This window comes from Miscanthus floridulus, chromosome 9 (assembly GCF_019320115.1).
Source record: "Miscanthus floridulus cultivar M001 chromosome 9, ASM1932011v1, whole genome shotgun sequence".
In the NCBI taxonomy this organism is placed as follows: Eukaryota; Viridiplantae; Streptophyta; class Magnoliopsida; order Poales; family Poaceae; genus Miscanthus; species Miscanthus floridulus.
Window position 1 is genome coordinate 103,093,829 of NC_089588.1, and position 26,608 is coordinate 103,120,436.

The 26,608-nt window shown below is 47.2% G+C and overlaps 1 protein-coding gene and 3 long non-coding RNA genes across 4 annotated transcripts; 3 read left to right on the forward strand and 1 right to left on the reverse strand.

The window, feature by feature from the left end:
• The first annotated feature begins 16,051 nt into the window (after positions 1-16,051).
• Positions 16,052-16,580, forward strand: LOC136483193 (uncharacterized). The gene is made up of 3 exons (XR_010765343.1): positions 16,052-16,069; positions 16,160-16,357; positions 16,447-16,580. It is a non-coding gene; the product is annotated as an uncharacterized lncRNA (long non-coding RNA).
• A 397-nt stretch (positions 16,581-16,977) lies between these two features.
• On the forward strand, positions 16,978-17,683 carry LOC136482618 (uncharacterized). The gene is made up of 3 exons (XR_010765138.1): positions 16,978-17,084; positions 17,172-17,375; positions 17,490-17,683. It is a non-coding gene; the product is annotated as an uncharacterized lncRNA (long non-coding RNA).
• Positions 17,684-18,933: 1,250 nt separating this feature from the next.
• LOC136482498 (cytosolic sulfotransferase 5-like) lies at positions 18,934-20,533 on the reverse strand. The gene is made up of 2 exons (XM_066479709.1): positions 20,436-20,533; positions 18,934-20,345 (listed from the first exon to the last, which is right to left on the reverse strand). Exons 1-2 carry the CDS (start codon positions 20,481-20,483, stop codon positions 19,179-19,181), a joined length of 1,215 nt encoding a protein of 404 aa, XP_066335806.1. The 5' UTR covers positions 20,484-20,533; the 3' UTR covers positions 18,934-19,178.
• A 3,116-nt stretch (positions 20,534-23,649) lies between these two features.
• LOC136484359 (uncharacterized) lies at positions 23,650-24,115 on the forward strand. The gene is made up of 3 exons (XR_010765920.1): positions 23,650-23,752; positions 23,838-23,930; positions 24,018-24,115. It is a non-coding gene; the product is annotated as an uncharacterized lncRNA (long non-coding RNA).
• Positions 24,116-26,608: the final 2,493 nt, after the last annotated feature.

The window sequence follows — 26,608 nt, forward strand, 5'->3', positions numbered from 1 at the left end:
TTGTGTTCATAGAAATAATGTCTCAGCTTTCTTGATGATATCAACACTGCATAAAGTAGTTTTTGCATGTGTGGGTATCTCACTTTTGATTCTGTTAGTACTTCGCTTATGTAATAGACTGGTCTCTGCACTTTGTAAGCATGTCCGGGTTCTTCTCTCTCAACCACAATTGTTGTGCTGACAACGTTCTTGGTTGCTGTAATGTATAGCATCATGTCCTCTTTGCCTTTTGGTGGTGTCATTACTGGTGATGATGCCAGGTATTCTTTTAACTTTTGGAATGCTTCTTCTGCCTCTTCTGTCCATTCAAAATTTCCTGTCTTTTTCAATAATTTGAAAAAAGGTAGCCCTTTTTCTCCTAGTCGGGAGATGAATCTATTGAGTGCTGCCATGCATCCTATAAGCTTTTGTATGTCTTTAACTTTCTTTGGAGGTTTCATATCCATGATGGCTTTAACCTGCTTTGTACTTGCTTCAATTCCTCGGTTGCTGACTAGAAATCCGAGTAGTTGTCCTGATGGGACCCCAAAAACACACTTTATGGGGTTTAGCTTCCACTGCCATGCTTTTAGATTCTTGAAAGTCTCCTTGAGGTCTTCTATCAATGACCCGAGTTCTTTTGTCTTGATTACCACATCGTCAATGTATGCTTCTGCGTTCCTTCTGACTTGATTCCCCAAACAAGTTTGAATTGCTCTTTGATATGTTGCTCCTGCATTCTTTAGCCCAAAAGGCATTGATTTGTAGCAATATGCCCCAAATGGTGTAATGAACGATGTCTTACTTTAGTCTTCTTCTCTTAGAGATATTTGATGATAGCCTGAATAGCAATCCAGAAAGGATAATAGAGCTGATCCTGCTGTTGAGTCGATGATTTGATCAATTCTTGGTGGAACATATGGATCTTTTGAGCAATGTTTGTTGAGGTCTGTGTAGTCAATGCACATGCGCCATTCTTTTGAATTCTTCTTCTCAACTAGTACCGGGTTGGCAAGCCAATCTGGGTTGATTATTTCTCTGCTGAATCCTACTGCCATGAGCTTGGTGATCTCTTTTTTGATTGCTGCTTTTCTGTCTAGAGCGAATCTTCGTAGCTTCTGCTTAACGGGTTTGGACCCTTTGTTCACATCAATTATATGCTCAGCCAACTTTTTTGGGACCCCTAGCATGTCGGCCGGCTTCCAAGCGAAGATATCTTTGTTGTCCCGAAGAAAGTTGGTGAGCGCGAGTTCCTATTTGGGATCGAGATTTGCACTGATGATTGCCGTCTTCTCCGGGTCACCTGTCAACAAGTCAATAATCTTGGTAGCGGCTTATTTTGGTGGTGCAAAGTTGCTTGGCTTCTTAGCCGGTATTTGAATCTCATCCGGGTTCATTTCGTTGGCTAGTATTGCAATCTCCTTTCCTTCCTTTATGTCTTGTAATCTTTCGGATATTTGTACTGCTTGTACGTCGCAATCATGTGCTTTCTTTAGATCTCCTTTCAATGATAATACGCCCTTTGTTGTTGGCATCTTGAGTAGTAGGTATGGATAGTGTGGCACTGCCATGTATTTTGTTAAAGCTGGTCTCCCAAGTATTGCATGGTAGCATGATTCAAAGTCTGCAACTACGAATTTGATGAACTCCGTTCGGTATTTGTCTGATGTGCCAAAGGTGACTGGTAGGGTTATCTGTCCGAGTGGCATAGCTGCTCTGTCGGGTACTATTCCATAGAATGGTGTGCTTGTTGGTGTCATTAGTCCTTCACAATCCAGATTCATCCTTCTGAGAGTATCTACAAAAATTATGTTGAGCCCAGCTCCTCCGTCGATGAGTACTTTAGTTACTGCCACTCCTACGATAGTTGGACCCAGTACCAATGGGTAGCATCTTGTGAAGTGGATGGGGTACTCTGACCAATCTAGATACCTTGGGGTGGCTGGTTCAGCTGCCATGATGGCTCTGTGAGCTAATTTCTCTTGCCTTTTACTTCGTGTGTTAGGAACACCTAAGAATATTACCGCTAATTGGCGTTTGGGTTCTTGATAATCTCCTTCAACTTTCTTTTCCTCCTTCTCGGATTCTTCTTGCTTTTGCTCTGAGTTGTTTTGATTCATGTTTTCTCTCTTCATGAATTGCCGCTGAAAAGTGCTGCATTCAACTAACTTGTGTCTGGTTCCTGGGTGTATGTGACATGGCATGTTCTCTATGTTTTCCGACGCTCTTCCTCGGTAGTTGTTGCTCCGATAGTTGCTATTACTGTTGTACCTGCTGTTGTTACTGTTGTTGTTGCCATTGTAATTGCCACCGTTGTTGTTGTCATTGTATCTTCTCTTGTTGTCTGTGGTTGCCACCATGTTGTCCTGCCTTGGCCTTTTGTCTTGCTGTCTGTAATCAGGTCTCCTATTTTCTGGGTTGTCCCTAGCAAACTAATGCTGGGTTCTTTCTTCTGATGAAATCAGCTTTGCAACAACCCTCTTGAAATCTTCATTTGTTCTTGGGTTCTCATTGAAATAGTCTTTGTATTGCCAGTTTGCTAAGATTCCTTCTGCAAAGGCTTCTATCACTTCTCTGTCGGTAATGTCGTGGACTTGAGCCCTGAATTCTCCGAATCTTCTATAGTATTCCCTTAGACTTTCTCCTCTCCTTTGCCTTACTCCTTTCAACTCGGCTGCGGTCATTGGATGGGTAATAATGCCTGCAAAGTTGTTGCAGAAAGCTTCTTGCAAGTCTTCCCAATATTTGATTGATCTTGGCCTCAATTTGTCAAACCATTGTAGTGGCATTGCCTCAGGGGCCATTGGGAAAAATAGAGCCTTAATGTCATCATCTCCTCCGGCTAACTCAATAGATTGGGAATAAACTCTTAGCCATTGTCTTGGTTCTATTTTGCCATCGTATTTGGAATGATTTGCTGGTTTAAATTTGTGTGGTAGCTTCAACGTTTGTAGTCTTCCTGCGAAACAAGGGAATCTGTCATATGGTTTCGTTCTTTCGTAGTCTGGCGATCTTGCCCTTCTGTAATAAGACCTGTCTTCTTTAAACTCGGACTCTTCGTAGTCATCTTCTTTGTCAAATCTTCTTGATATTTCCTGGTAGTGTTGGCTCAATTCTGGTTTGCCTCTTTCTTGTTGCTTTAAGTAATGTTCCTGCCTTCCATTAATATCAGCACTCTCTACTGGTCCTAGCCTTTGAAAGCTTGATTTTTTGGGTGGTTGCTCTCCTTGTGGCTCCTGTGGAACTTCTTCGCCGGATTGTTTTTCTGATCCCCCGACTTCTTTCTTCTGATCTTCCTTTGTTTTTCCGTTATTCGTGAGGGTGTGCAACTCCTTTGTTAATTCTTTCCCTTTTTGTATTTTTTGTGGCTTCTCTTTCCGCCTTCTTTCTGTTGTATTCCATTAGTTCCGCCTTGTACTTATTCCAGATTTGCTTCCTTTGTTTAGCCCTGTTCCTTCTTCCAGCCTTCAATTTATTCTTCTTTAGTCTTGCTAGCCTTTGCTCATCATTTTTGTTGCTGTCGCTTTTCTCATCCGGCGAGATGTTGCCTTCTGATTCGTTTAAAGATTTTATATCTGGTATCTGTGGTGGTTCCAAAGGTTGTTCTAACTGCTCCACCATGTATACAGTGTACTTCTTCCGAGCTCTTCTTGTATGGTACTTCATCCTTCGTTTGGTTGAGCTGTCGGTAGTTTCTGAGCTAGATCCGAGTTCTTTTCCCTCTTGATAAGGTAATTCTTCAATGTACGTACCAGTCTAGGCTTTGCTCGAGGTCAAAGAACCCGGCCAATGCACCACACAGTCTTGTGGGGTAACTGTCATGATCATCCCTTCTTGTGCTCCCTCCAGGAGTATTTTTCTTGCTGAGTTCATCTTGTCTTGGGTAAAGTGTTGGTAGATTGATGCCGTGTTGTATAGTCTGTATGTTCCCAAGTTCTTTCTGGAGTTGTACGGGTTGTATTCTTTCACGATCATTGTTGTGTCTTCGAGTCCAATTAGGTGTGGCTCCTTTGTTTTGAAAATTGCATCCGAATTGGGGTTGTGATCCATCTCCTTGTCTGAGTCGGAATTGTGCTTCATCTCCTTGTGTGAGTCAGAGTTGTACTCCATCTCCTTCTCAGAATTAGTTTCGTATCCGCTTTCTTCTCCTTTCCGAGTTGGATTCGAAGTCGAAAGTTTCATCATTTTTTCGGCGAGTTCTTGCTCGACGGGATTGTTCTTGTCGTCGAATTCTTTTTCTTCTCAGAGACGGGTGCGCAGTTTGCCGTCGCCGCCTGCCTCGTAGATCTAGGATCCGAAGACGAAGGTTGTTCCCGCCGAATAAGTCATCTTGAGGTCGAGGTCCGCCGAGCTCTCGAGAAAAAATTCATCGAAAGCCCCTACCTGGCGCGCCAGCTGTCGATGTTTTACCACCGATAGCCTGCCACGGGGGTACCCGGGACAGTTGTTCGAGCTTCGGCGAATAGTGGAACTCGGCGGTTACGCAAAGAGACTCACGATTTTATACTGGTTCAGGCCCTCAACTTGGTCGAGTAATAACCTTATGTCCAGTTCGGCGTTAGCCTGTTTGAGTCATATTGCTTTGAGTATCAGGTGTGTTCCATCTGTTTACAAGGGATATCCTCACTAGCCCTTTATAGTCCAGGTGCTGAGAGGAGTTGTTTGTGTTCTACTCGGATACAAGGTCAGAGTCCTAAGCTATGCTTCGGGCGCCTTTCCTTGTATAGTCCGAATTGGAGTTTTGGTCTTGCACGTTGCTTTGCTCCGTGCTCTTCTTGGCGATTGGGCTGTGGGCCTTGTTACCAAGGCCCACTTCCCTATAGTACGATCTATGGGGGGGCCGTAGGGTTCCCCATCGACAATTGCGTTATAATGCCTGCCTCGGTTAATGTATTAACCGAGGCAGTTACATTGTAATGCCCGCCTTGGTTAATAGGCATTAACCGAGGCGGTTATATTACATTGCCCGCCTCGATTACGAATTAACCGAGGCGGTTGCTGGGCCAGCTACCCTGCCATGAATAACCGAGGCGGGCAGCTGGCCCGCCCACCTCTGAGGCCATTTTGAAAATGCCTCACAAAAGATTTTGTGTAGTAGTGTAGATTGCCTACCTAGAGCCTTGGTTTCATGAGTGGCATACTCTCGAGGTGGATGGAGGCGTCCTTGGCAAGAAGGGTTCACGCGATGGTAGACGATGATAATGATGTTGTGGATGATGCGACCTAAACATAGATTGGTGGAGGCGGAGCAGATGATGGCTCATCGGGGGGGGGGGGATAAGATTCTGATTGGTTCTCTAGCCCTAATGCTGATGAAGCAACTGATAGGCAGAGGGCCCGATGCTGAGGATGAAGAGGAGTTTGATCTCGATGCAGGAGGAGAAGGTTCGGCTAGGAAGTAGCTCATGATCGCATACTCGGGCCAACCCTACAACGTGAAGGTCCTCTTCACGAAGATGAGTAGAACCTAGGGCCTATAGATACCATGGAGGCACGACCTCTTACTGAGAACTGCTTTGTGTTAGAGTTTGATTCAGAGAAGCTGTTGAAGTTCATCACCAAGGGCGGACCTTGGAGCCACAGGGGGATGCCCTCATTGTGGTACCGAATGATGGCTTCTGGAGGCCATAAGAGATTATCATTGACAAGATCGGCTTATGGGTGCAGTTCCATGATGTGCACATTCACCTTATGACCAAGGCCTCCACCCATGGCCCTAGTGAAAAAGATCAACAAAGATATTGTGAAGGTAGTCGGTCTAGTTGATGATTTCTTAAGAGTTTGCTTGATGTTCCCTTTGGGAGATGCACTAATTCAGTGCTTTGTGGAACAAAGGGTCAAAGGTCAGGGTTTACTAGCATTTAAGGTGACATATGAAAATGTCCCAAATTGATCTATCCGCAGTTATTTATATAGGCTTGCTAAGCAAAATGATCTATCCGTTGTTATGTATCATGATTTGATGATGGATAATTTCGACGTGGTGTCCAACAAAAGAATCAAGGCTCTCAAGGATATGTAGAAAGACAAAAGCTCGACTTGCCTAGGCACACAACAAGAAAGTTTAAAGAAAGTCATTCCAAGTTGGAGATTTAGTGTGAAAAACCATACTACCGTTTGGGACGAAGAGCAACAAGTTTGGCAAGTGATCACCAAGTTGGGAAGGTCCTTATAAAGTGAACAAAGTGATATTTGGGACTTCATATTTGCTAGAGACATTGCAAGGTGATAGTCTCCCAAGAGCAATTAACTGAAGGTATTTGAAAAATATTTCCTAAGTGTTTAGCAAGAAACCTAGAGTGCTCTCCAAACAATGGTCGATACAATGTATCGCTCTTAGAACAAATATGACCGATGTATACATGGCCCTTAGATGCTAGATAGCCAACGCGTTAGACACCATTGCCATTTAGTGTTTTTATGTTTTCAGATTCATACAATATTCACCTAAAAATAGGGAGCATATGTTGACATGCAAAAATGTACCAACACGGAGTATGGGCAGTAATAACATGTTCCTTGCATCAAGGAGGTGTTGGAAAATATTTGGTGCAACACATTTCAAGCACAAAGCAATGCAAAGAAAAGAAGAAGATGGCGTTACCATGCTAGAACCAACCAGGCCGGCCTCGCTGCACCAAGCCGGTTTGCCTATTTTAGCTGCCCAGCCACAGTGCCCAGGCCCGTGAAAATCGGCCTATGTCCGAACAGAGTTCGTTTTCAAATCTGTTTTGGATCTATTTTCGACGTATAATACTTGGAGAACACGTTCTGTACTTGTTTTCTACTGGCATAAGATCACCCCCTCTATATAAACAAGAGGATCACATCCGATTGAGTATACCAACTTCTAATCATCAAAATCAGAACGAATACCCTCTTTTGTCCTACTTTCCCTCTACCTTGCTGCTCGTCATGTCTTCCAACGGGATTCAGCAGCGTTCTAGGTGGCCTTGCCGACCCTAGGACACCATCCATGTGCTCTTCCTCAATGGGTCTTCCCGTGAGGTGTTCGGGAGTCTACCACGCGAAGAACATGCTTAACATTAGCCTAACCGATCCCTCGGTCGGTTTCCTTGATCTGCTGCATTCTTGCTGCGATCTAGGTTCTTTGCAACCTCGGGCGTGTTAGCCCTTACTGGCGTGTGACCCAATCAGCCGTCAACAAGATGCTTTTTAGCTAATTGATGCAGCACCCCAAGGAGATTATGTGGATTGACCTCCCCAAGGTGGCGCTAGCGAAGGATGTTGATGGACCAAGGATCAAGACGTTGGTCTAAGGCTCTGGTATCATGTGAAAAATAATTGGAACAGATTGGCATGCCCTTAGGCTGCTGCCCGTGTTTATTATACTAGCAAATATGCCCGTGCATTACAACGGGCGAAAAACCAGTCTTAAAAACATAGTGGGCAATGCTTATTATGATTTAATTCATTGTCTTTTTTATACCTGCATGGAACAAAATAAAAGGCATCTTATCTCACGACATGGTTACTATTAGTAAATGAATTATAAGGGTTAACTTACCGTAAATTTCTAGAGCATTTCACGTGTCCATGAGCACTCGAGCATACGTGGGAAACCACTTCTTGTCTCTATTTTCTCCGATCTTGCTGCTTTGGAGAGGCGAGCATGCTCACGAAGGAGAGCTCGGTGCGAGCTCTTCCAAGCCCCTTGAAAAAATGCTAACCTGTGAGCTACCAGAGTAGTTCCTGCTAGAGCACCTTGGCGTGGAGTTAGTCTGCAAGCTCAGCGAAGCGGGTAATGGTGGAGCCCCTTTCAACACGAGCGGGTCCCGGCATTGTGGGTTAAAGGGATCTTCGGCCACCCAGAGTGCAAGAATGGTGAGTCCTAGCGTCAAGGTTTTGACTACGGCGCGATAGGCTTGAGGCGACGACAGCCTTGTTGCTATGTGCCAGGCCGTTTCAAGCGTCCACCTACCATGGCCACCATGAGGCCCGCGGCGCATAGCGCTATGGACGATCGTTGCGACAGGGCGGCGGCTTGGCCGTAGCGGCTCAGCCATGCGGGCGATGCGGCCGGCTAACAGCTCGAGCGAATGTTGCGGCGGACCCAGCCCTGGCGACCGCGATGCCAGGACATAGCACTAAGGCGACGACAGGTTTATGTCGTCCGATTTTATTTGTAGTCGTCTCGATTTATTCTAGATTTTCTCCTTGTTTACCTCGCTATGATAGGTCCGTGTTAGACTAGATTTGAAAAAGATTTGCAAGACATGATCTGTGTTGCTTTTTTATTGGAATGCTAAATCCATGTGTTGTTTACCATTGTTTTATGTATTTATTCCTTCTTCTACTCTACGTTTGGATTGGAACCCTACATCGTTTCCTTCTACACTACGTTTTCTCGATTTATTCCATTCAATTTCCTGTTGGAAAAATAGGGGAGAAAAATTGAAAAAAAGAACTCACGTATAGAACTGAGGAGCGGAGGAAACAGAAAAAGAAGGAAAAGAAACAGGAGAAGGACATGTGGATGGGAACGTTGGATACAACAGTGGTTAACGGAGAAAAAACGGACACGGTTTTTCAGGGCTGATGACCGAGACCGAGTCATTTTAGTATTAAGTTGGACAAAAAATTATTTGTGACAGAAATTTTGCCTCTTTAATATTAATATAATATAATAAAAGGTATAGATATAGTCCAGTTGATACATGTCCTAGTAGGACTTCATACATGATTGAGTAGGACTCTACATCTACTTGGAGTACGACACTATTTCTAAACCTATTGTATCTTTAGAACTTTGTCTCTATTCAGAACCATATCCACTACTGGAAACAGAGACTTTGCTGAGTGTAAATTTCTTTGCCGAGTGTCAAAAATTGGACACTCGGCAAATATTTCTTTGCCGAGTGCCGGGCACTCGGCAAACACAGGCACTCGGCAAAGGACTTCTGTGCCGAGTGCCAGACTCTCGGCAAAATCTCTACACTCGGCATAGGCTGCCCGTGAAACGGCGCCCTGCCACGGCCTTCTTTGCCGAGCGCCTGCGGTTAGGCACTCGGCAAAGATTTTGTTTTTTTTTGTTTTTAATTTCTTTGCCGAGTGCCCCAGATCTGGCACTCGGCAAAGATTTAATTTTTTTTTAATTCTTTGCCAAGCGTCTCAGATCTGGCGCTCGGCAAAGAAATTTTTTTTATTTTTAAAATACTTTGCCGAGTGCCCCCTGTACGGCACTCGGCAAAGATTTAATTTTTTTTATTATTTCTTTGCCGAGTGCTCCTGTGTATGCACTCGGCAAAGAGGAAATTTTAAAAAAAAATTAAAACATTCTTTGCCGAGTGCCTGATGGCTGGCACTCGGCAAAGACACCCTTTGTCGAGTGCCATGCCCCGGCACTCGGCAAAGTTTTTTTGTTTTTTTTGTTTTTGGCCTCCAATTTTTTTGTGCAGCCTTTTTAAAGCACCAGGAACTCCTAGTTACAATTTGGGGATTTTTTGTGGCTTTTTGTTATATTTAGTTACTTTATTTCGTTTACTTGAATTTTTCCGGAAATTAGAAATTTGAACTGCACGTGGTACGAATAATAGAGTTTAATGATTCGAAAATTGATAGTCATGTTAGTGGGTGTTAGTGACGTGCAGTTCAAATTTCTAATTTCCGGAAAAAATTAAGTAAACGAAATAAAGTAACTAAATATAACAAAAAGCCACAAAAAATCCCCAAATTGTAATTAGGAGTTCCTGATGCTTTAAAAAGGCTGCACAAAAAAATTGGAGGCCAAAAACAAAAAAAAACAAAAAAACTTTGCCGAGTGCCGGGGCATGGCACTCGGCAAAGGGTGTCTTTGCCGAGTGCCAGCCATCAGGCACTCGGCAAAGAATGTTTTAATTTTTTTTTAAAATTTCCTCTTTGCCGAGTGCATACATAGGAGCACTCGGCAAAGAAATAATAAAAAAAAATTAAATCTTTGCCGAGTGCCGTACAGGGGGCACTCGGCAAAGTATTTTAAAAATAAAAAAATTTTCTTTGCCAAGCGCCAGATCTGAGACGCTCGGCAAAGAATTAAAAAAAAAATTAAATCTTTGCCGAGTGCCAGATCTGGGGCACTCGGCAAAGAAATTAAAAACAAAAAAAACAAAATCTTTGCCGAGTGCCTTCCTGATCCGGCACTCGGCAAAGCCGCGACTTAGCGGTTTTTGACCGGCCGGGCAGTCACTGCCAGCCATCCCGCGCCCACGCCTGCCTGCCCCGCTCGCCCGCACCGCCACCGGCCGCCCGCGCGCCCGCGTCGCCCGGCCGCCGTGCTGCCCGCGCGCCCTGCGCCCGCGCGCCCTACGCCCGCGTCGCCCGGCCGCCGCGCCGCCCGCGCGCCCTGCGCCCGCGCCGGCCGCGACCCGCGCCGCCCGGCCGCCGCGCTGACCGCGCGCCCGCGCGCCCGCGCGCCCACGCGCCCGGCCGCCTGCGCCGCCTTGCCCTCGCTGCCCACGCGCCCGGCCGCCCGTGCGCCATGCCCTCGGCCGGCCCTGCCCCCAGCCAGCGCCGCCCACTGCCTTCGCGCCCTGTCGCCGGCCGCGCCGTGCCCCCGGCCGGCCCTTCCCCCAGCCGCGCCGCCCGCTGCCCGCGCGCCAGGCCGTGCCGTGCCCCCGGCTAGCCCTTCCCCTGGCCGCGCCGCCCTGACCCCGGCCGGCCCTGCGCCCCGGCCGCGCCTTTTTTCCGGCCTTGCCCTACCCCCGGCCGTGCCCCGTGGACCACCCGCCCCGACGCCATCCGTGCTCGACCCCGTCCCCGACTCCGTCCGATCCCGACGCCGCCCGCCCCTACCCCGTCGCCCGTCAGGTATGCCTTCTCACTTATTATTGTCGAGGTAGTGGTAGTTGTAGTAGTATTAGTTGTACTAGTAGTAGAAGTAGTGGTAGTAGTAGTAGTACAACTAATGATATTAGTTGTAGCAATAGTGGTAGTAGTAGAAGAACCAATGGTAGTAGTAGTAGCAATAGTGAAAGTAGTAGTACAAGTAGTGGTACTACTTGGATATATTCTTCTGCATGGATTGATATCCAAACTACATGGCTTCTGTTGAGCCATATGTGCTTGTCGGCCATCGTGCCGTTGTTTTTTGCAGGTTTTGGAAACCTCACCGTGCAGGGGAGGTTTTGCCGATTTTTTTTGTAAATAACAGTATTTTGTTCCATTTTTGTAGAGAAGAGCCCGTCAGAGTTGAGTTGGAGTTCTCGCCACCGTGTCGGTCTGCCTGCACCACGTCGTCTCGCCACTGCACCGACCCGCCACGGCCCCGCTAGCCTGACTCCGTCGCCACCCTAGGTATAACCCCTCTTTTCATATCATTGTTGTAGATCGCGTAACCCAGTTAGGCGTCTCCCGTTCGAAAGAGATACGGTTGGATATATGCAGATCTTTGCATATCTATGACCGTATCTATTTCGGATTGTCCACGCTTTTTGGACAGCCCGCGGATGTGTAGATGGGTTAGTTTCCATGTTCTGCTCTAGTCCAAGACAGAGTTTCAGCATCACCTCCCTGTTGTTCTCCGGATACACACTCTTCTTTGGTAGGACGTGTATCTAGAGAACAGCGGGGAGGTACTGCCGAAATTCTGTCTCGGATAGGAGTAGAGCATGGAAACTAACCTCATCTACACATCTGTGGGTGGGATTAGGACCTATCCTCACCTATTAGACAGTAGGAACACCATGTACATGCAATTAATGGTTACATTACTCGCTGATACATATGTTAGAGGATGGATGACCGTCAGTGGATGTACACGGGCTGGAGAAGTCAGAGTGATTACACCACGGAATGGATGAACAAGACCGATGCTTTCTTGAACAGTGCATTTGGCAACGCTGCTAAAGGACATTGCCTAGTTTTGTGTCCCTGCAGCAAATGTGGAAACAGGAGAAGGGTAAACAAGGTGGAAATGGGTAAACATCTTGTGAAGAATGGATTTACGCCGGACTACACCCGGTGGGTCCACCATGGTGAAGCCCATCGTATGAGAGAGGAGGTGGTGAGACCACGGGTGGAGGCTTTTGATGCTGATGCCGGGGTAGCAGACATGTTAGATGACTTTCACCAAGGACAGTTCGATGAGGGACGTGAGAAGGAGGAGATGGAAGCAGCCGCACATGCGTTCTACGATATGATGGACTCGGCACAGAAACCCCTTCACGATCGGTCAACGGTGTCTCAACTGGATGCCATTGGACGCTTAATGGGGTTGAAGTCCGAGTTAAACTTAAGTCGACCTGGCTTCGATAAGATGTTGGCCGTGATTGGCACCTTGCTTCCGGAGGGCCACATTCTGCCGAAGAGCATGTACGAGTCACAGAAACTCCTTCGAGCACTTAAGATGCCGTATGAGCAGATACATGCTTGTCCGAAAGGGTGTCTCCTATTTAGGAAAGAACACGAGCATGCAAAGTTCTGTCCAAAGTGTAAATCCTCCAGGTACCTAGAGGTAGACTCTGATGATGGCCAGAAGAGGCAACTTACGATCCCCATGAAAATCCTACGGTACCTTCCGTTCCTACCGAGGATCCAACGGCTATACATGACCGAGGAATCCGTGAAACAGATGACATGGCACAAAAATGGCAAACGGTACAATCCTGACAGGATGGTACATCCATCCGATGGTGAAGCTTGGATCCGCTTTAATGACAAACATCGTGACAAAGCAGATGAGGCTCGTAATGTACGTGTCACGTTGGCAACAGATGGGTTCAATCCTTATGGAATGATGGCTGCCCCATACACATGTTGGCCCGTCTTTGTTACCCCCCTTAATCTCCCCCCCGTGTCTCCTTTCAACGACATAACGTATTCTTGTCGTTGATAATTCCTGGACACCCAGGGAGTAATATGGGTGTGTTCATGGAGCCCGTATTTGATGAATTGGTCCGTGCTTGGGACGAAGGGGTATGGACATACGATCGAGCTACAAAGACAACCTTCAAAATGCACGTTTGGTACCACTACTCCCTGCATGACTTCCTGGCGTATGGGATATTCTGCGCTTGGTGTGTTCACGGGAAGTTCCCATGCCCAATATGCAAGGAAGGTGTGAGGTTTATTTGGTTGCAGAAGGGTGGCAAGTATTCGTCGTTTGATAGACATCGTCAATTCCTACCTCTTGACCATCCATTCAGACAAGATATCAAGAACTTTACGAAAGGCGTCAAAGTGACAAACCCTGCACCGCGGATGATGAATGGTGCCGAGGTTCATGCTCAGATAGGTGCTCTCGTGCCCAATGAAGAAGGTGGTTTTGTGGGATATGGTGAGCAGCATATGTGGACTCATATCTCGGGCATGACGAGGCTCCCCTATTTCGATGACCTTCTTCTACCACATAACATTGATGTAATGCACACTGAAAAGAATGTCGCCGAGGCACTTTGGGCAACACTCATGGACACTGAAAAGTCTAAGGACAACCCAAAGGCTAGAGTAGACCTGGCAACGTTGTGCGATAGACCAAATCAAGAGATGCAACCTCCTAGTCGTGGCAAGACCTGGAGAAGGCCTAAGGCTAATTTCGTCTTGAAAAAGGACCAAAGGAGGGAAGTACTTGAATGGATCAAGAAGCTAATGTTCCCTGATGGGTATGCAGCGAATCTAAAGAGGGGAGTTAACTTAGGCACTCTGCGAGTCAACGGGATGAAGAGTCATGACTACCACATATGGATTGAGCGGCTTCTTCCGGCGATGGTTCGAGGCTATGTCCCGGAGCATGTCTGGCAAGTGCTGGCAGAGTTGAGCTACTTATTCCGCTAGCTTTGTGCTAAGGAGCTCTCTCGGACCGTCATTGATGACTTGGAAAAAGCGGCACCCGTGTTGCTCTATAAGTTAGACAAGATCTTTCCACCCGCCTGCTTCTTGTCGATGCAGCATTTGATTGTGCACCTCCCGTATGAGGCACGGATCGGGGGGCCCGTGCAGAACCGTTGGTGCTATCCAATCAAGAGATGTCTGAAGACTCTTCGCAAAAAATGTAGAAATAAAGCCAGAATTGAGGCTTCCATTGCAGAGGCATACATTCTAGAGGAGGTGTCGAACTTCATAGAGAAATACTACACTGAGAAACTTCCTAACGTTCATAATCCACCCCCTCGTTACAATGCTGGCGAAAATGAATCGAACCTCAGCCTTTTCCAAGGGCAACTTGGAAGCGCAAGTGCATCGACCATTAAGCAATTGAAAAATGAAGAGTGGCGCAGTATCATGCTATATGTGTTGACCAACCTTGTCGAGGTGCAACCGTTCATTCGGTAAGTTCTAAACGAACTTGTTTATTTCGCCGTATGTCCTTGTTTCGTCGTCCAACCCCCTTGTTTCTCGTTGGTACAGGGAATTTCTTCGTCAATCCTGGCATGGATCAAGGCAACCTACACCGCAAGAAAATGATACCCTTCTTTCACGGGGTGCGGGACTAGGGAGCCCCGATTTCATTTGTTGGTTCAAACAGAAAGCCCAAACTGATGCGCCTATAAGTGATGAGTTAAGACAGGTTGCAAATGGCTGTGCCGTTAGGGTCAAGTCATTTACCGGTTATGATGTGAATGGATATCGTTTTCACACAGCAAGCTACGAGCAGAGTCGGCCCAATCGACAAACCACAAACAGCAGAGTTGTTACGCCCGGCACTGATGGACTCGACTATTATGGAAGAATTAAAGAAATCTACGAACTATCATTTTATGGTTCCAAACCTCTTACTCCTATCATATTCAAATGCCACTGGTTTCATCCTGGTGTAACGAGACGGACCCCTAAGCTTGGGCTAGTCGAGATTCGATAGGATTCCGTCTATCCAGGAAAAGATGTCTACATTGTGGCTCAACAGGCCGTCCAGGTTTATTATACGTCATACGCGTGCAAAGACGCCGAGCATCTTAAGGGTTGGTCTATTGTGCACAATGTATCGCCACACGGTAAACTACCTGTCCCAAACGATGAAGATTATAACTTCAACCCAAACACATATGATGGAGAGTTCTATCAAGAAGAGGGGCTACAAGGGAGGTTTGACATAGACTTAACCGAAGAGATAGGAATGGAAGTAGATAATGAAAGGGATGATGACGAGGACGCTGGAGACGAGGTGCGAAATCTGAAGGACATACAAATGCTTGAGCGATTACATTTCGGCAATGACAATGAAGACAAATTCCTCCTTCGGATAGTGTTGATGAGTTGGACAATGTTGATAGTGATGACGAGACCTATGATCCAGCTAATTTCAATCATGAAGATTATTTCTAATACATGTAATACTATGTTTTTTGTAATTATGTTTTGGTCATTTTTGCATATATTTCTAATACATGTAATACTATATTTTTTGTAATTATGTTTTGTTTATTTTTGCACTTATTTCTAATTACGTCTTGTTTTTCTTTTTTATTGCAGGTGATTGAACAAAGATGGCGGGCGACCGTCATAGGTCTGTGAACTCGATTTACCAAAGACAACGCCGGTCGCAGGAGGGGGCGGAGGGGGCGGCAGAGGGATTGAACAGGAGGAGGAGGACCGCTAGCCGCAGGAGGAGGCTGTCTCCTCCCACGCCACGTGAGGAGGACCGCCAGCCACAGGAGGAGGTGGCGCCCGTGGACGAGTCAGACGAGGAGTTGGTTCGGCAGACGGAGGAGGAGGAGGAGGAGGAGGAGGAGGTGGAGGAGGAGGAGGAGGGGGGGGGGAGGCGGCAGGCACGGGTTCCGCTTCCTCCAACTCCTCTTCGAGTGTCTACTTGCGAGGTCCCGCGAGCCTCCCACAGGTTCCGCTTCGTCACCAATGCCCACTGATTTGCCCCGAAGGACAAAAGTAAGTAACTGTATATGTTATCAGCACTACTTCATATGATATGATGAAAAAACTAATAATTTTTCTTAATTACTTGTGCAGGAACTGGGTGGTTGTGTCGGGTGGTAGCGCACGGCTAGTCAACGGCATCCTGGGTCTTCTGTGCAGGCAGCACTTCCCCGACATTGTCACGTACGCATCGAAGACGGAGCCGGCCTACTCGTTTGACCACTACGTCGTCGCCTCTGATGTGGAGTACCCCAACAAGGCGGCGCTGGTGAAGGCAGAGTTTTGGGTAAGTCTCCCTTGCACAACATTGCTCAATACGTCGCATTCATTAGACTTTTCTTGAAATAATGAATCGATACATCGCTTTTGTATGCAGACTTATTACAGATGCGAGGAGGGATTTGAGGCCAGGGCGGAGCAGGCGACTACCAAAGCCTGTAAAAAACTCGTCACCGACATGCATCACGAGGCGCGCATCCAGGCCATCGTAACCTACTACGGGTCGAAGCTTGGAGAGAGGAAAACCAAGAAAGACGCAAGAGAGATGCAGCTGACCCGGGAGCAGTACCTTGAGGTAAATGAAGAACATCAACATTGATTCGATTTGAGATTAAGTTGGTTTAATTTGATCTTCTTATATGTCCAATACTTGATGACGTGTAGGTGATTCCCTGGTGGTGCCAAGCGTATCCCGAGTGCTGGGCGATGATGGTGGACAGGTGGTTCACGGAGGAGTACCTCAAGATGCACAGGGATGCCCGGGACCGTCGTTTACTGATGCAAGGTCCAGCACACCATCAAGGCAGCCGCAACCTCACTGGATACAAACAAGCATGGGTACGCGAATTGATTTATCTATTGTCACGCTCAGTTCTGTCCGATTTCTAATCATCGTGCTGTCTTTCTCGCAGTCGGCGTCACATAGTGGCCAGGCTTGCTCGGACTTCGAGGCATGGTGTATGGCCCACAAGGGTAAGGCGACGTCTGACGTCTCCTTCAACCTGGAGGACCCGCCCGAGGCATACACGAACCCGAGCATCCACTCCCGCATCAGTGAGTACACTGAGGTGGCGAGGTCGCTCCATGGGGCAGACCACGATCCGAGCACCCAGGACTTCGATGGAGAGGCCGTCATGAGGGCGGGGCAAGGCAAGAAGCATGGACAGTTCTGGCTTGGCGACGGCGTCATCGACACGGCCTCTACTCCCTCTCTCTCCCAGATCCGAGCACGGAGCACGAGCGAGAGGCCGGCCATTCGCACACGGCCGACCGCTGCACAGCACCGGGTCGACGCACTCGAGGTTATTCCTGTTTTACTCGTCATACATTGATCTTTACACACCTTAATTAGCTTTGCATTACTGAAACATTGGAGTGAAATATTGCAGGCCCGGCTGGAACAAGAAATGAAGGAACGTCAGGAGCTGGGGGCCCAGTTGGAGGCCGAGCGGGCCGAGCGGCAGGCCCAGGCGCAGAGGCTGATGGACATTACGGATTTCCTACAAGGGCTTGGGCAACGTATGGGCTTGTCTCTGCCACCTGGGCTGTTGGTTCCACCTCCGCCTCCGCGTCCTGCAGCTGCAGCTACTCCTGTGAGTATCAAAGTTTTTTACTTTCACTTGTGCTTTGCTTGTATGGCCTCTATCGTCCTAGATTAGCTATCAAAATAATTTTGTCTCACATGCAATCTTTTCTCCTTTGTGCAGTCTCCATCTGACGGTGGTTCGAATAATCCACCTCATGCACCTACGAATGATGCACCTGGGCCTTCACCACAGTCGCAGTGGCCGAGATGAGTGCATGTTGTATTTTTTACATTTGTTGTTCACTTGGTGATGGACTTGTGATGCACTTGTGGACTTTGATGGACTTGTAAACTTATTTGGATGGACTTGAGCACTTATTATTACATATTGTGATGGATGTGTTATGGGCGGATGGATGTGTGGATGGATGAGATATATATGTGATGGATGAGATATATATGCGATGGATGAGATATATATGTGATGGATGAGATATATATGTGATGGATGAGATATATATGTGATATATGTTTGTATGAATGTATTTGTCATGATGAAACGCAAAAAAAAAAATTTGCCGTTTTGGGTCACTTTGCCGAGTGTTGCACTCGGCAAAGGACCCCTTTGCCGAGCGCAATGGTCACAACACTCGGCAAAGCTGGCAAAATGGGCGACTAGAAAACAGATTTTCCAGCTTTGCCGAGTGCTGTGACTATAATACTCGGCAAAGAAATTTTTTTAAAAAAAAATTTAAACTTTGCCGAGTACCTGCTGTGTTGGCACTCGGCAAAGAGTTTTTTTAAAAAAAAATCTTTGCCGAGTGCCTCGAGTGGTGGCACTCGGCAACGAAAATTTCCAAAAAAAATAAAAGCTCTTTGCCGAGTGCCTTCCGGGTTGACGCTCGGCAAATAATTTTTTTAAAAAAAATAAAAAATCTTTGCCGAGTGCCTGGAGGTTTGGCACTCGGCAAAGAAAATTTTCAAAAAAAAAAAATAAAAGCTCTTTGCCGAGTGCCTTCCGGGTTGGCGCTCGGCAAAGAATTTAAAAAAAAAGTTTTGCCGAGTGCATGGAGGGTTGACACTCGCAAAGAAAATTCTCAAAAAAAAAATAAAAGCTCTTTGCCGAGTGCCTCACGTGTTGGCACTCGGCAAAGAAAGTTTTAAAAAAAAAATAAAAAAATCTTTGCCGAGTGCCGGCAGGGTTGACACTCGGCAAAGTGACCGTCAACGGAACCGGCGCCGTGACGGTCGCTTTTCTTTGCCGAGTGTTTCCGGGGCACTCGGCAAAGCCTTTGTCGAGTGCCCGATAAAATACACTCGGCAAAGAGTGCTTTGCCGATCAATTTTTTGCCGTGTGTGCTTTGCCGAGTGCCGCACTCGGCAAAGGCTTTGCCGAGTGCAATATAGCCTTTGCCGAGTGCCTCAGGCACTCGGCAAAGAACCTGAATCCAGTAGTGATCTATATATACTTCTATAACAAGGATCATATCTGAAATTAATAAGAACATAATTTCCTTATAGAAGAAGTAAAGCGATCCATCTTTTCTTGTAACAACCGTACACAACATATCTGAAATTAATAAGAACATAATTTTCTTATAGAAGAAGTAAAGCGATCCATCTTTTCTTGTAACAAACCGCACACACCACAACGTTCACGCTTATCATACCAGACTAGAGTAGCCCATGTGCCTCCTGACCATACGTGACGTATGGATGCAAAACACCAAACCTAATGATCGATACAGAACTAGATCCATGATTCCATGCAAACACAAGTTGTACATTCTTTATTTTTCGATGATGGAAAGTAATCTCTAGATCGAACACAGTGCCATCGATCTAAGATGATGGTGAGAACGCTTCTTAATTAACCTCGACCGAGGAGTGAGGAGTCCCCAAAGGTGAGCCCAGAACCTCGGGTGGCCTCCTCAACAATCTTATCCAGCCTCGCCGCCATGTCCATGGTCATGTAGTTTTTCCAGTCGCCGATCTGCCCCTTCCTGAAGAATGACTCACTCTTGATGCCCAGCCGCGTACTCCCGTTCTTGTTGACGTCCTTGCTCTTGAGATTCTCCAAGCTGCACAGCTCCACGATCTGATCCACCACCCCATCCTCCTCGTCCTCCTCAGAGAAGGTACACACCATGAACGCTGCTAGCTTCTTGAGGTTACCCACCACCGGATCTCCCAGCATGTCTTCGTACCTGAGGAACAGCACCTGGTCCGGCCTCCTCTGGCTCGCGTGCCAGTATTCTAGGGCATGCAGCCAGTGTGGCCCTCCGGGGAACCGTCCCTCACAGAAGAGCTCAAAAGCCTCCTCGAATTTGGTCACGCCTGCAGAGTCCTGGCCGTCGCCGTCGCCACCGGCAGTGGCGGCTGCCGTCGCTGCCACCTTCTTGTAGAAGTTCCAGTAGGAGATGAGCACGTCCTTGGGATCCCGGCATACGTACACGATCCGGCACCGGGAACCCTCCGTGATGGCATGGGGAAGCTGGGAGTAGGGAAGGTGTGTTGCAAACAGCCGTGGAGAAGAAAGGAGGGCCTCATACAAACCCCTTGCACCGGCATCGTCGTGCTGCTGCTGCTGCTGGATGATCATGAACTCCAGGAAGCCGACACAGTCGTGCGGGTTCCGGTGGTTGAGCGGGTGTTGGCCGTCGGACGGCGAGTGTGTGGCACGGTTGAGCGTCGCGAAGGCAAGGGCCTTGAGCCAGGTGGTGCCGGACTTGGGTAAGGTGGCGAGGAAGATGTCTGATGCTTCTGGCTCGAAGCATGTGCCAGCGGCAGCCATGCCCTTGAGTAGGAACTCAGCTTGCCAGAAGCCTCCATACTGCCGACGGCGCACCATGAGCCGCGTCTCCAGGGGGAGCGAGTCAATTATCTCAGCTGCAGGTACGTTGGCGTACAGGCTCGGGTTCCTATGCTTCCTCGTCGAGGGAGCTGCTGTTGCTTCCGATGATGCAGGTGCAGTAGCCACTTCTTCACCGGCGGCTGCGGGGACGGCTGCAGGGGGAGCAGCAGTGCTCATGGTGCCCTGTGTTTCGCATAAGCGTTTACATGCATCAGAACATCCTTCAGTGACGACAGAAGGCTACAAGCTAAGGGATTGCATGCCAAAACTCACCAGAATGTCCTCCAGATCGAGTTGTTGTTGCTTCTCGCCCCTGTTCATGATGCACAACGCCGGCCCCCAACCACTACCAGAAACACTTTGAGTATGCCGCCAACCTGCAGTACCAATAATTAAGTGCCCATCGGTTGATTTAGGAGTTGTTTTGTGGGACAACGGTTGGGGCTTTGGCATCATGACATTACTGGTGAAGCTTGTTCTATCTCTATATACAAGGGTGCAGCAGAGGTCAAACCTGTTCTGCCTTCCCCAGAAAATATTCCTTTTTCAAGGGACATTTATTACATATATTTTATACTAAAATTCTAGTTTTAATTCGTTGCAATTTAATCCCTCTATCCCGAATTGGAAGACGTCACAGAGACCAACGTCTTCCTGCATGCAGCTTGGGAGCAGCGCTTCGGCTGGGAGGCTCCTCCCACGATTTTTTTTTAATTTTAACCCTTTTTTGAATATAATTTTAAATCTAACACTGTCGGTTTTTTTTAAAACTAACACATTTGGCCGCGCCTATTGCCCTGGCGCGGCCAAATGCCTGTGCCGCGCCATGCATGGTGGCGCGGCACAGGGCTGACGTGGCGTGGGCCGGCCTGGGGGCCGCTGACATGGCGGGTCTTGCCGCGCCACCGACCCTGGCGCGGCAGGACCAGATATACACCGCGTGCGAGCCCGTCCGCCCGCACGCACCCCTGCCCTGCCCGCCACCTGAACGCCGCCGCCGCCGCCAGCGCCCGCCCGGCCTCGCCTCGCCCCACCCGCGCCCGCACGGCCCGGCCTCGGCCGCTCGCCCACGCCGCGCCCAGCCACTCCCGCCGCGCAGCGCCCTAGCCGACCGCGCCACGAACGCTGGCGCGTCAAGGCCGCCCGCTCCTAAGGTACCTCTCGATTTCATATTTTTTTTTATTATTATCTAGTATAGTTAGTATTTTTTGTATCCCTACGGTACCCCACGTGCCCTCGCAATCCTCGATCGGCCATCGCAGAAGCAAAAGAGTTGATGTAGGGACATCGAGCGGCCGTCGCAATCCTAGTGCTAGCATTTTTAGGAGCATGTAGGGGCATCGAGGCTATTTTCATTGACTATTAGTGTCTTTGACCAAATTTATATAATAGCGTACTAATATTTATGATACATAATAGGTACTATTACATTAAGCATGAAGTATACTTTCGTAATAAACTTATTAGGAGATAGAAATATTGATACCGTTTTTTAAGTTTTGATCAAACTTAAACATATTTGACTACTCGAGAAGCAAGATGTGTATTTATTTTGAGACGGAGAAATTACTTGTAATTTTAGGACCAAAGTTTTATATGGATTGATTATGTATTTATTATCTAGTAAAGTTAGGATTTTGGGTTTAGAGATTTAGGCTAGTTAGGTTAGTGAATTTGTTTGTGAACTTACTAATGTTAACTTGAATTTTGTTAATTTGAATACTCTAACGCTTTGTTTATCAATCTGTAACAGGATGGCCCCTCACACGCAGCACCCGTTGTACCCCATTCTGGAGGTGGAGTACGACGACCAGCACCGAGTACACATCTTGAGTGACAACGACGCAGAGGTGTCCTTGCCTCCTTTGAGGCCCTGCACTCACACCAGGGCGCATCAGTGGGACGAGCGTTATATGCCGTACATACGGTGTGCCGGCTTCCTCGAGCTTGTCCGTGTTGTCAACCATGGTCTTTCGCCCCTTGACCCAGCACTACTTACTGCAGCTGTAGACAGGTGTGAGTGCATTTTTTGTACGTAAACTTTCTTGTAACAAATTGGAGGCAACTAACGGCCGTTTTATTATTATAACAGGTGGAGGCCTGAGACCCACATGTTCCACCTACCACCTTGATGTTGCAGGACGTGAAGGCTATTTTAGGCCTTCGGTTGGGGGGACTTCCAGTGACAGGGATAGTTGACAATGATCACTGGAGGGAGCTGGTGGCTCAGTTTACTGGTTTTCTTCCACCGGACGACGATGCTTCCAAGAAAAATAAGTGAGTAATTCAAGCCTATTTAATACTTGCATTGCTTTACAGCTGGCATCGGGTCTCATTTTCTTTGATCAATTACAGGAAAAGGTCCGGTGTTTCGTCGTCCTAGATCACAGAGCGCTTTGAGTACTTGGACCCACAAGCTGAGGAGGCACAGATCGATAGGTTCGCTCGAGTGTGGCTCTGGCACTTTCTTGGTGCTTTCCTCTTCCCAGACGCCTCGGGCAACACCATCAGCTGGATCTTCCTTGACATACTTCGCCAGTCGTGGGAGAACATAGCGGGGTACAGCTAGGGCAGCGTAGTCCTGGCATGGACGTATCGACAGCTATGCATTGCCTGCCGTCGCACCTCAGGACATGCGAACCTTGGGGGTTGCTCCTACCTACTCCAGGTTTGGTGTTGGGAACGATTGCCCGTTGGGAGGCCCCTTAATAATGGTTTACCGGTAAGTACTTCGGTTCATTATATTCTTCCAGGCAGTTAGATATGATGAGATTATTTGTTGCTAATTCGTTATCGTATTCAATGCAGCAATAGAACGAGCATGATACACTCCCTACAGCTCTGTATATCTGGACGGAAGCATAGTTAGTTAGAGGGAATGCGTGGCGCAAGTACAGTGAGTATACGGATGGTCTCGATGTCCTGACACAGCACCAGGTTACGCTCTCTATACTATCGTAGAAGTGTCTTCTTCGATGTACACTATATCACAACCTAACACAATTACGAAATTTCAGGTGTTTTGGTGTCCTTGGGATTCTCCGGAGCTCCAGGACTATCTGAGTCCTATCACTAGGGACGAGTCACACGAGTATCGCTGCGACGTCCCTCTTATTTTCTTCCATGTGGTCGAGATTCACTTGCCCATCCGGGTCTGTAGACAGTTTGGAAGAATGACATGGTGCCCACCACTGCTTTACTCCACCAATCAAGAATTGCACGGGTAAGTTATCGATTAATAATAATGCTACAATTCAGAGGTGTGTTTGGTACAACTAACATCGTTTTGTTGCAGGTTTGACCGTAGAAAGAGGCACAAAACCAAGGATTGGCGCGTGACACACAGCTCGTACATCCATTTGTGGCAGACCAGGGTACCACATGTGGTCCTTGAGGGTCCTCCACACGACCAGCACACCTTTGACGAGTACATGCGGTGGCTTCACAGGTCTACGAGGACACATATCAAGCCCCCGTACACTGATGTGGCGATTGACGAGGACTCGGAGGAAGATGTCATCGAAGATGTGTACGACGTTACTACTAGAGAGGACACACAGCTACAGAGAGCCCCGCTTCAAAGATACGTGGTAAGATACTTGAATGGTACAATTTGTTATCCTTTTGGTATTAAGTATGTGTACTAAAACTGTCCAACCGTGTTTCTGTACCTAGGCGACACAATTGTCAAGGCTGTCCAACGAAGCAGCGTTCTGGCTTCACGAGTCTAGAGGGCAGGGGCCAGGCGTTCTCGCGGCTTTTGTGGAGGTAAACATAAACTTGTCCATTTCGAAAATATTTCTTTATTGTATATGTGTTTGGGTAATGAACTAACTTTAACGTCTATTTATGCAGAAGGTGAAGAAGAGCTGCAGGAAGCTAGCTCAGAAGTTGAGCTACATGGACACTCCTTATGAGGAACCGCCACTCCTCGCGCGGTCGGGTGGCACGTCTTCAGCCTCATTGAGGACACCAGCCAGCTCTTCTCAGCCGATGACGCAGGGTGCCACTTCCGCGGTGCGTACACCACCACATCATAGCGCTGGGAAGGACCCTGCAACCGAGGACGAGGAGGAGGACGATGACGACGACGACGACGAACCCCCGGGCTTCCGCGGAAGCACGGCCAATGGGACGAATGGCTGCAGGACGAGATCGGCATGTCTCAGCTAGGTGGTGCCCCGTTTGGCACCCAAGGAGTAACAAAGATAGTTTGTTTCAATACGTAGGCTCCATGAACTAACGATCATAAAGATTTATAAGTAATTGCGCGTATCATATACCTGCAGGGTACGAGCCGTACGCACCGTCGACGCGACCATACCGATGTTGGCTACACTCCCAATGTGTTGCCAACAAATCCGAAGAGACAGAGGCGTCCGAGGGATCCTTACACTCCTGGGTCTTAGTTTGTTTAGGTCAAACGAATATTGGCATCCAAAACTTGCGGGGTTATTTGGTTATGTTATGTCAAACTTATGTCAAAACAATGAATATATTATGTGGCAGCTTGTCAACTTGCTTCTTATTCGTTTCTTTGAGTCGCGGCAGCACTGCCGGCGAGATTAAGTACCCTGCGTTCGGGAACCGGCAGTCCCGGCGTATCTGTATACCGGTGGCAATTTTCCGTAATTGATTAGTTAAAAAGGTGCATAACCGTATTATGAAAGACGAAAAACTAATCATTGGCTTATCAAATTCTCTATTCGACCGTGAAAAAAAAACTCAACAAAATACGGGCGCGACGCGTTTAGATTCTACTTGGCGCAGCGGCCAGGTGGTGTGGCTGCTCTTGCGGTATGTTTGGTCCAGCCGCGACACGCACCAGGGCGCGGCACTGCCGCGCCAGGGTCGGTGGCGCGGCAAGACCCTCCACGTCAGCGGCCCCCCAGGCCGGCCCACGCCACGTCAGCCCTGTGCCGCGCCACCATGCATGGTGCGGCACAGGCATTTGGCCGCGCCACCATGCATGGCGCGGCACAGGCATTTGGCCGCGCCAGGGCAATAGGCGCGGCCAAAAGTGTTAGTTTTTTAAAAACAAACGACAGTGTTAGATTTAAAATTATATTAAAAAAGGGTTAAAATTAAAAAAAAATCCCCTCCCACACCATCTGATTCTTTTCATTTTTTGTTGGTATAGTGGATGACAGGAGGTGATGGATGGACCAGTGCTGTACTCTGGTATAGGAGCTAGAAGCTAAAACGTCTTCCTTTCTGATATTTTTTTTGAATGCTACGACGACCTCTATTATCGGACGGAGGGAGTACATAGGTATAATCTGCAATTTTCGGTTTCGAGAATAAGAAGCCCGTTAGACAAAATCATAGATATGATAAAATATGATCTGTGTTGGTACAAAGACAATTAACAATTTACATTTGTTTATATAGTTAGGCAATGACAAAAATTTAATATGTTATGATACAAAGACAAATAACAATCAACCTATACTAGTTGGTTGTACCAAATTGTTGCCTAAAATCATCTTTAAATTTAGGCATCTCAAATATAGAAGTGATAATAAAATTGTTCCGTTAGTTGAGGACAAAATTTGGAATTTGAGTGGAAGAAAACACCCACAGTCCCAATAAATACGTAAACAGAGGTCATAGAAGCAGAACAAACACATAATTGTACAAGTAGAACTGGGCATAGCAAACTCCAGAAAATACAAGCATGGAGACAAACCAAAATCATAAGTAGCGGGCATACAATGTAATCGCCAATGAGTATCATGAATGCATGGCAGCTGCTATAGGAGTTCTGGCCCTTGTGTTCATTAGCACAACAAGAATGTAGGACACTGAGCAATTATTGATGTGGGCGTGTTTACCTCTTATTGACCTAACAATAAAATCATGAGGCCAATCCCCAAATGTTTGTGTGATCATGTAACATCCTCTAGATTGTATATATACACGCACCGTGGTCATGCCTTCTGGTTGTGCTTATTCTTTAAGCATAACGTTGACCTAGCTTGCTTCTCTTAACAACACAAAAATGTCTGTGTCAAAGTCCGCGAGTCGTCTTTGGTTCACAGTTATATTGTTTAACCCTTTTTATATGCTTATCGCTTTGTCAACCATTTGACCTGATCACTATTGCCGCTGGATCCAACTAGGACTAGTCTTGATCAGTGATGTATTGATGCATTAAATTAATTAGGGAGTATGGATGACCAATAGACCGCAACATTAAGAATATGGAATTACATATATCTCACTATCCCGTGCTTATTGTGTGTGAAAGTTATGAATTTATTATTATTAACTGTGTTAAGAGCAGGTATAATGATGCACAAAGGAGTAGGATAGTGAAGCACGGGCTAATAAAGCGTTGAGAAGACCAGCTATATAGTAATATAATGCACAACTGATGGGGGAATGAATATCTTACATTTGCTAATTTGGAGATTCTTCCTAGCCCAAATTTGTCCTATGTTCAT

Excerpts from the sequence above, each read along its gene's own strand:
- LOC136482498 (XM_066479709.1), bottom strand. The coding sequence starts at position 20,483 with ATGAACAGGGGCGAGAAGCAACAACAACTCGATCTGGAGGACATTCTG. Across the intron at positions 20,346-20,435 it reads TCGATCTGGAGGACATTCTG|GGCACCATGAGCACTGCTGC; the intron begins GTGAGTTTTGGC and ends TGCGAAACACAG.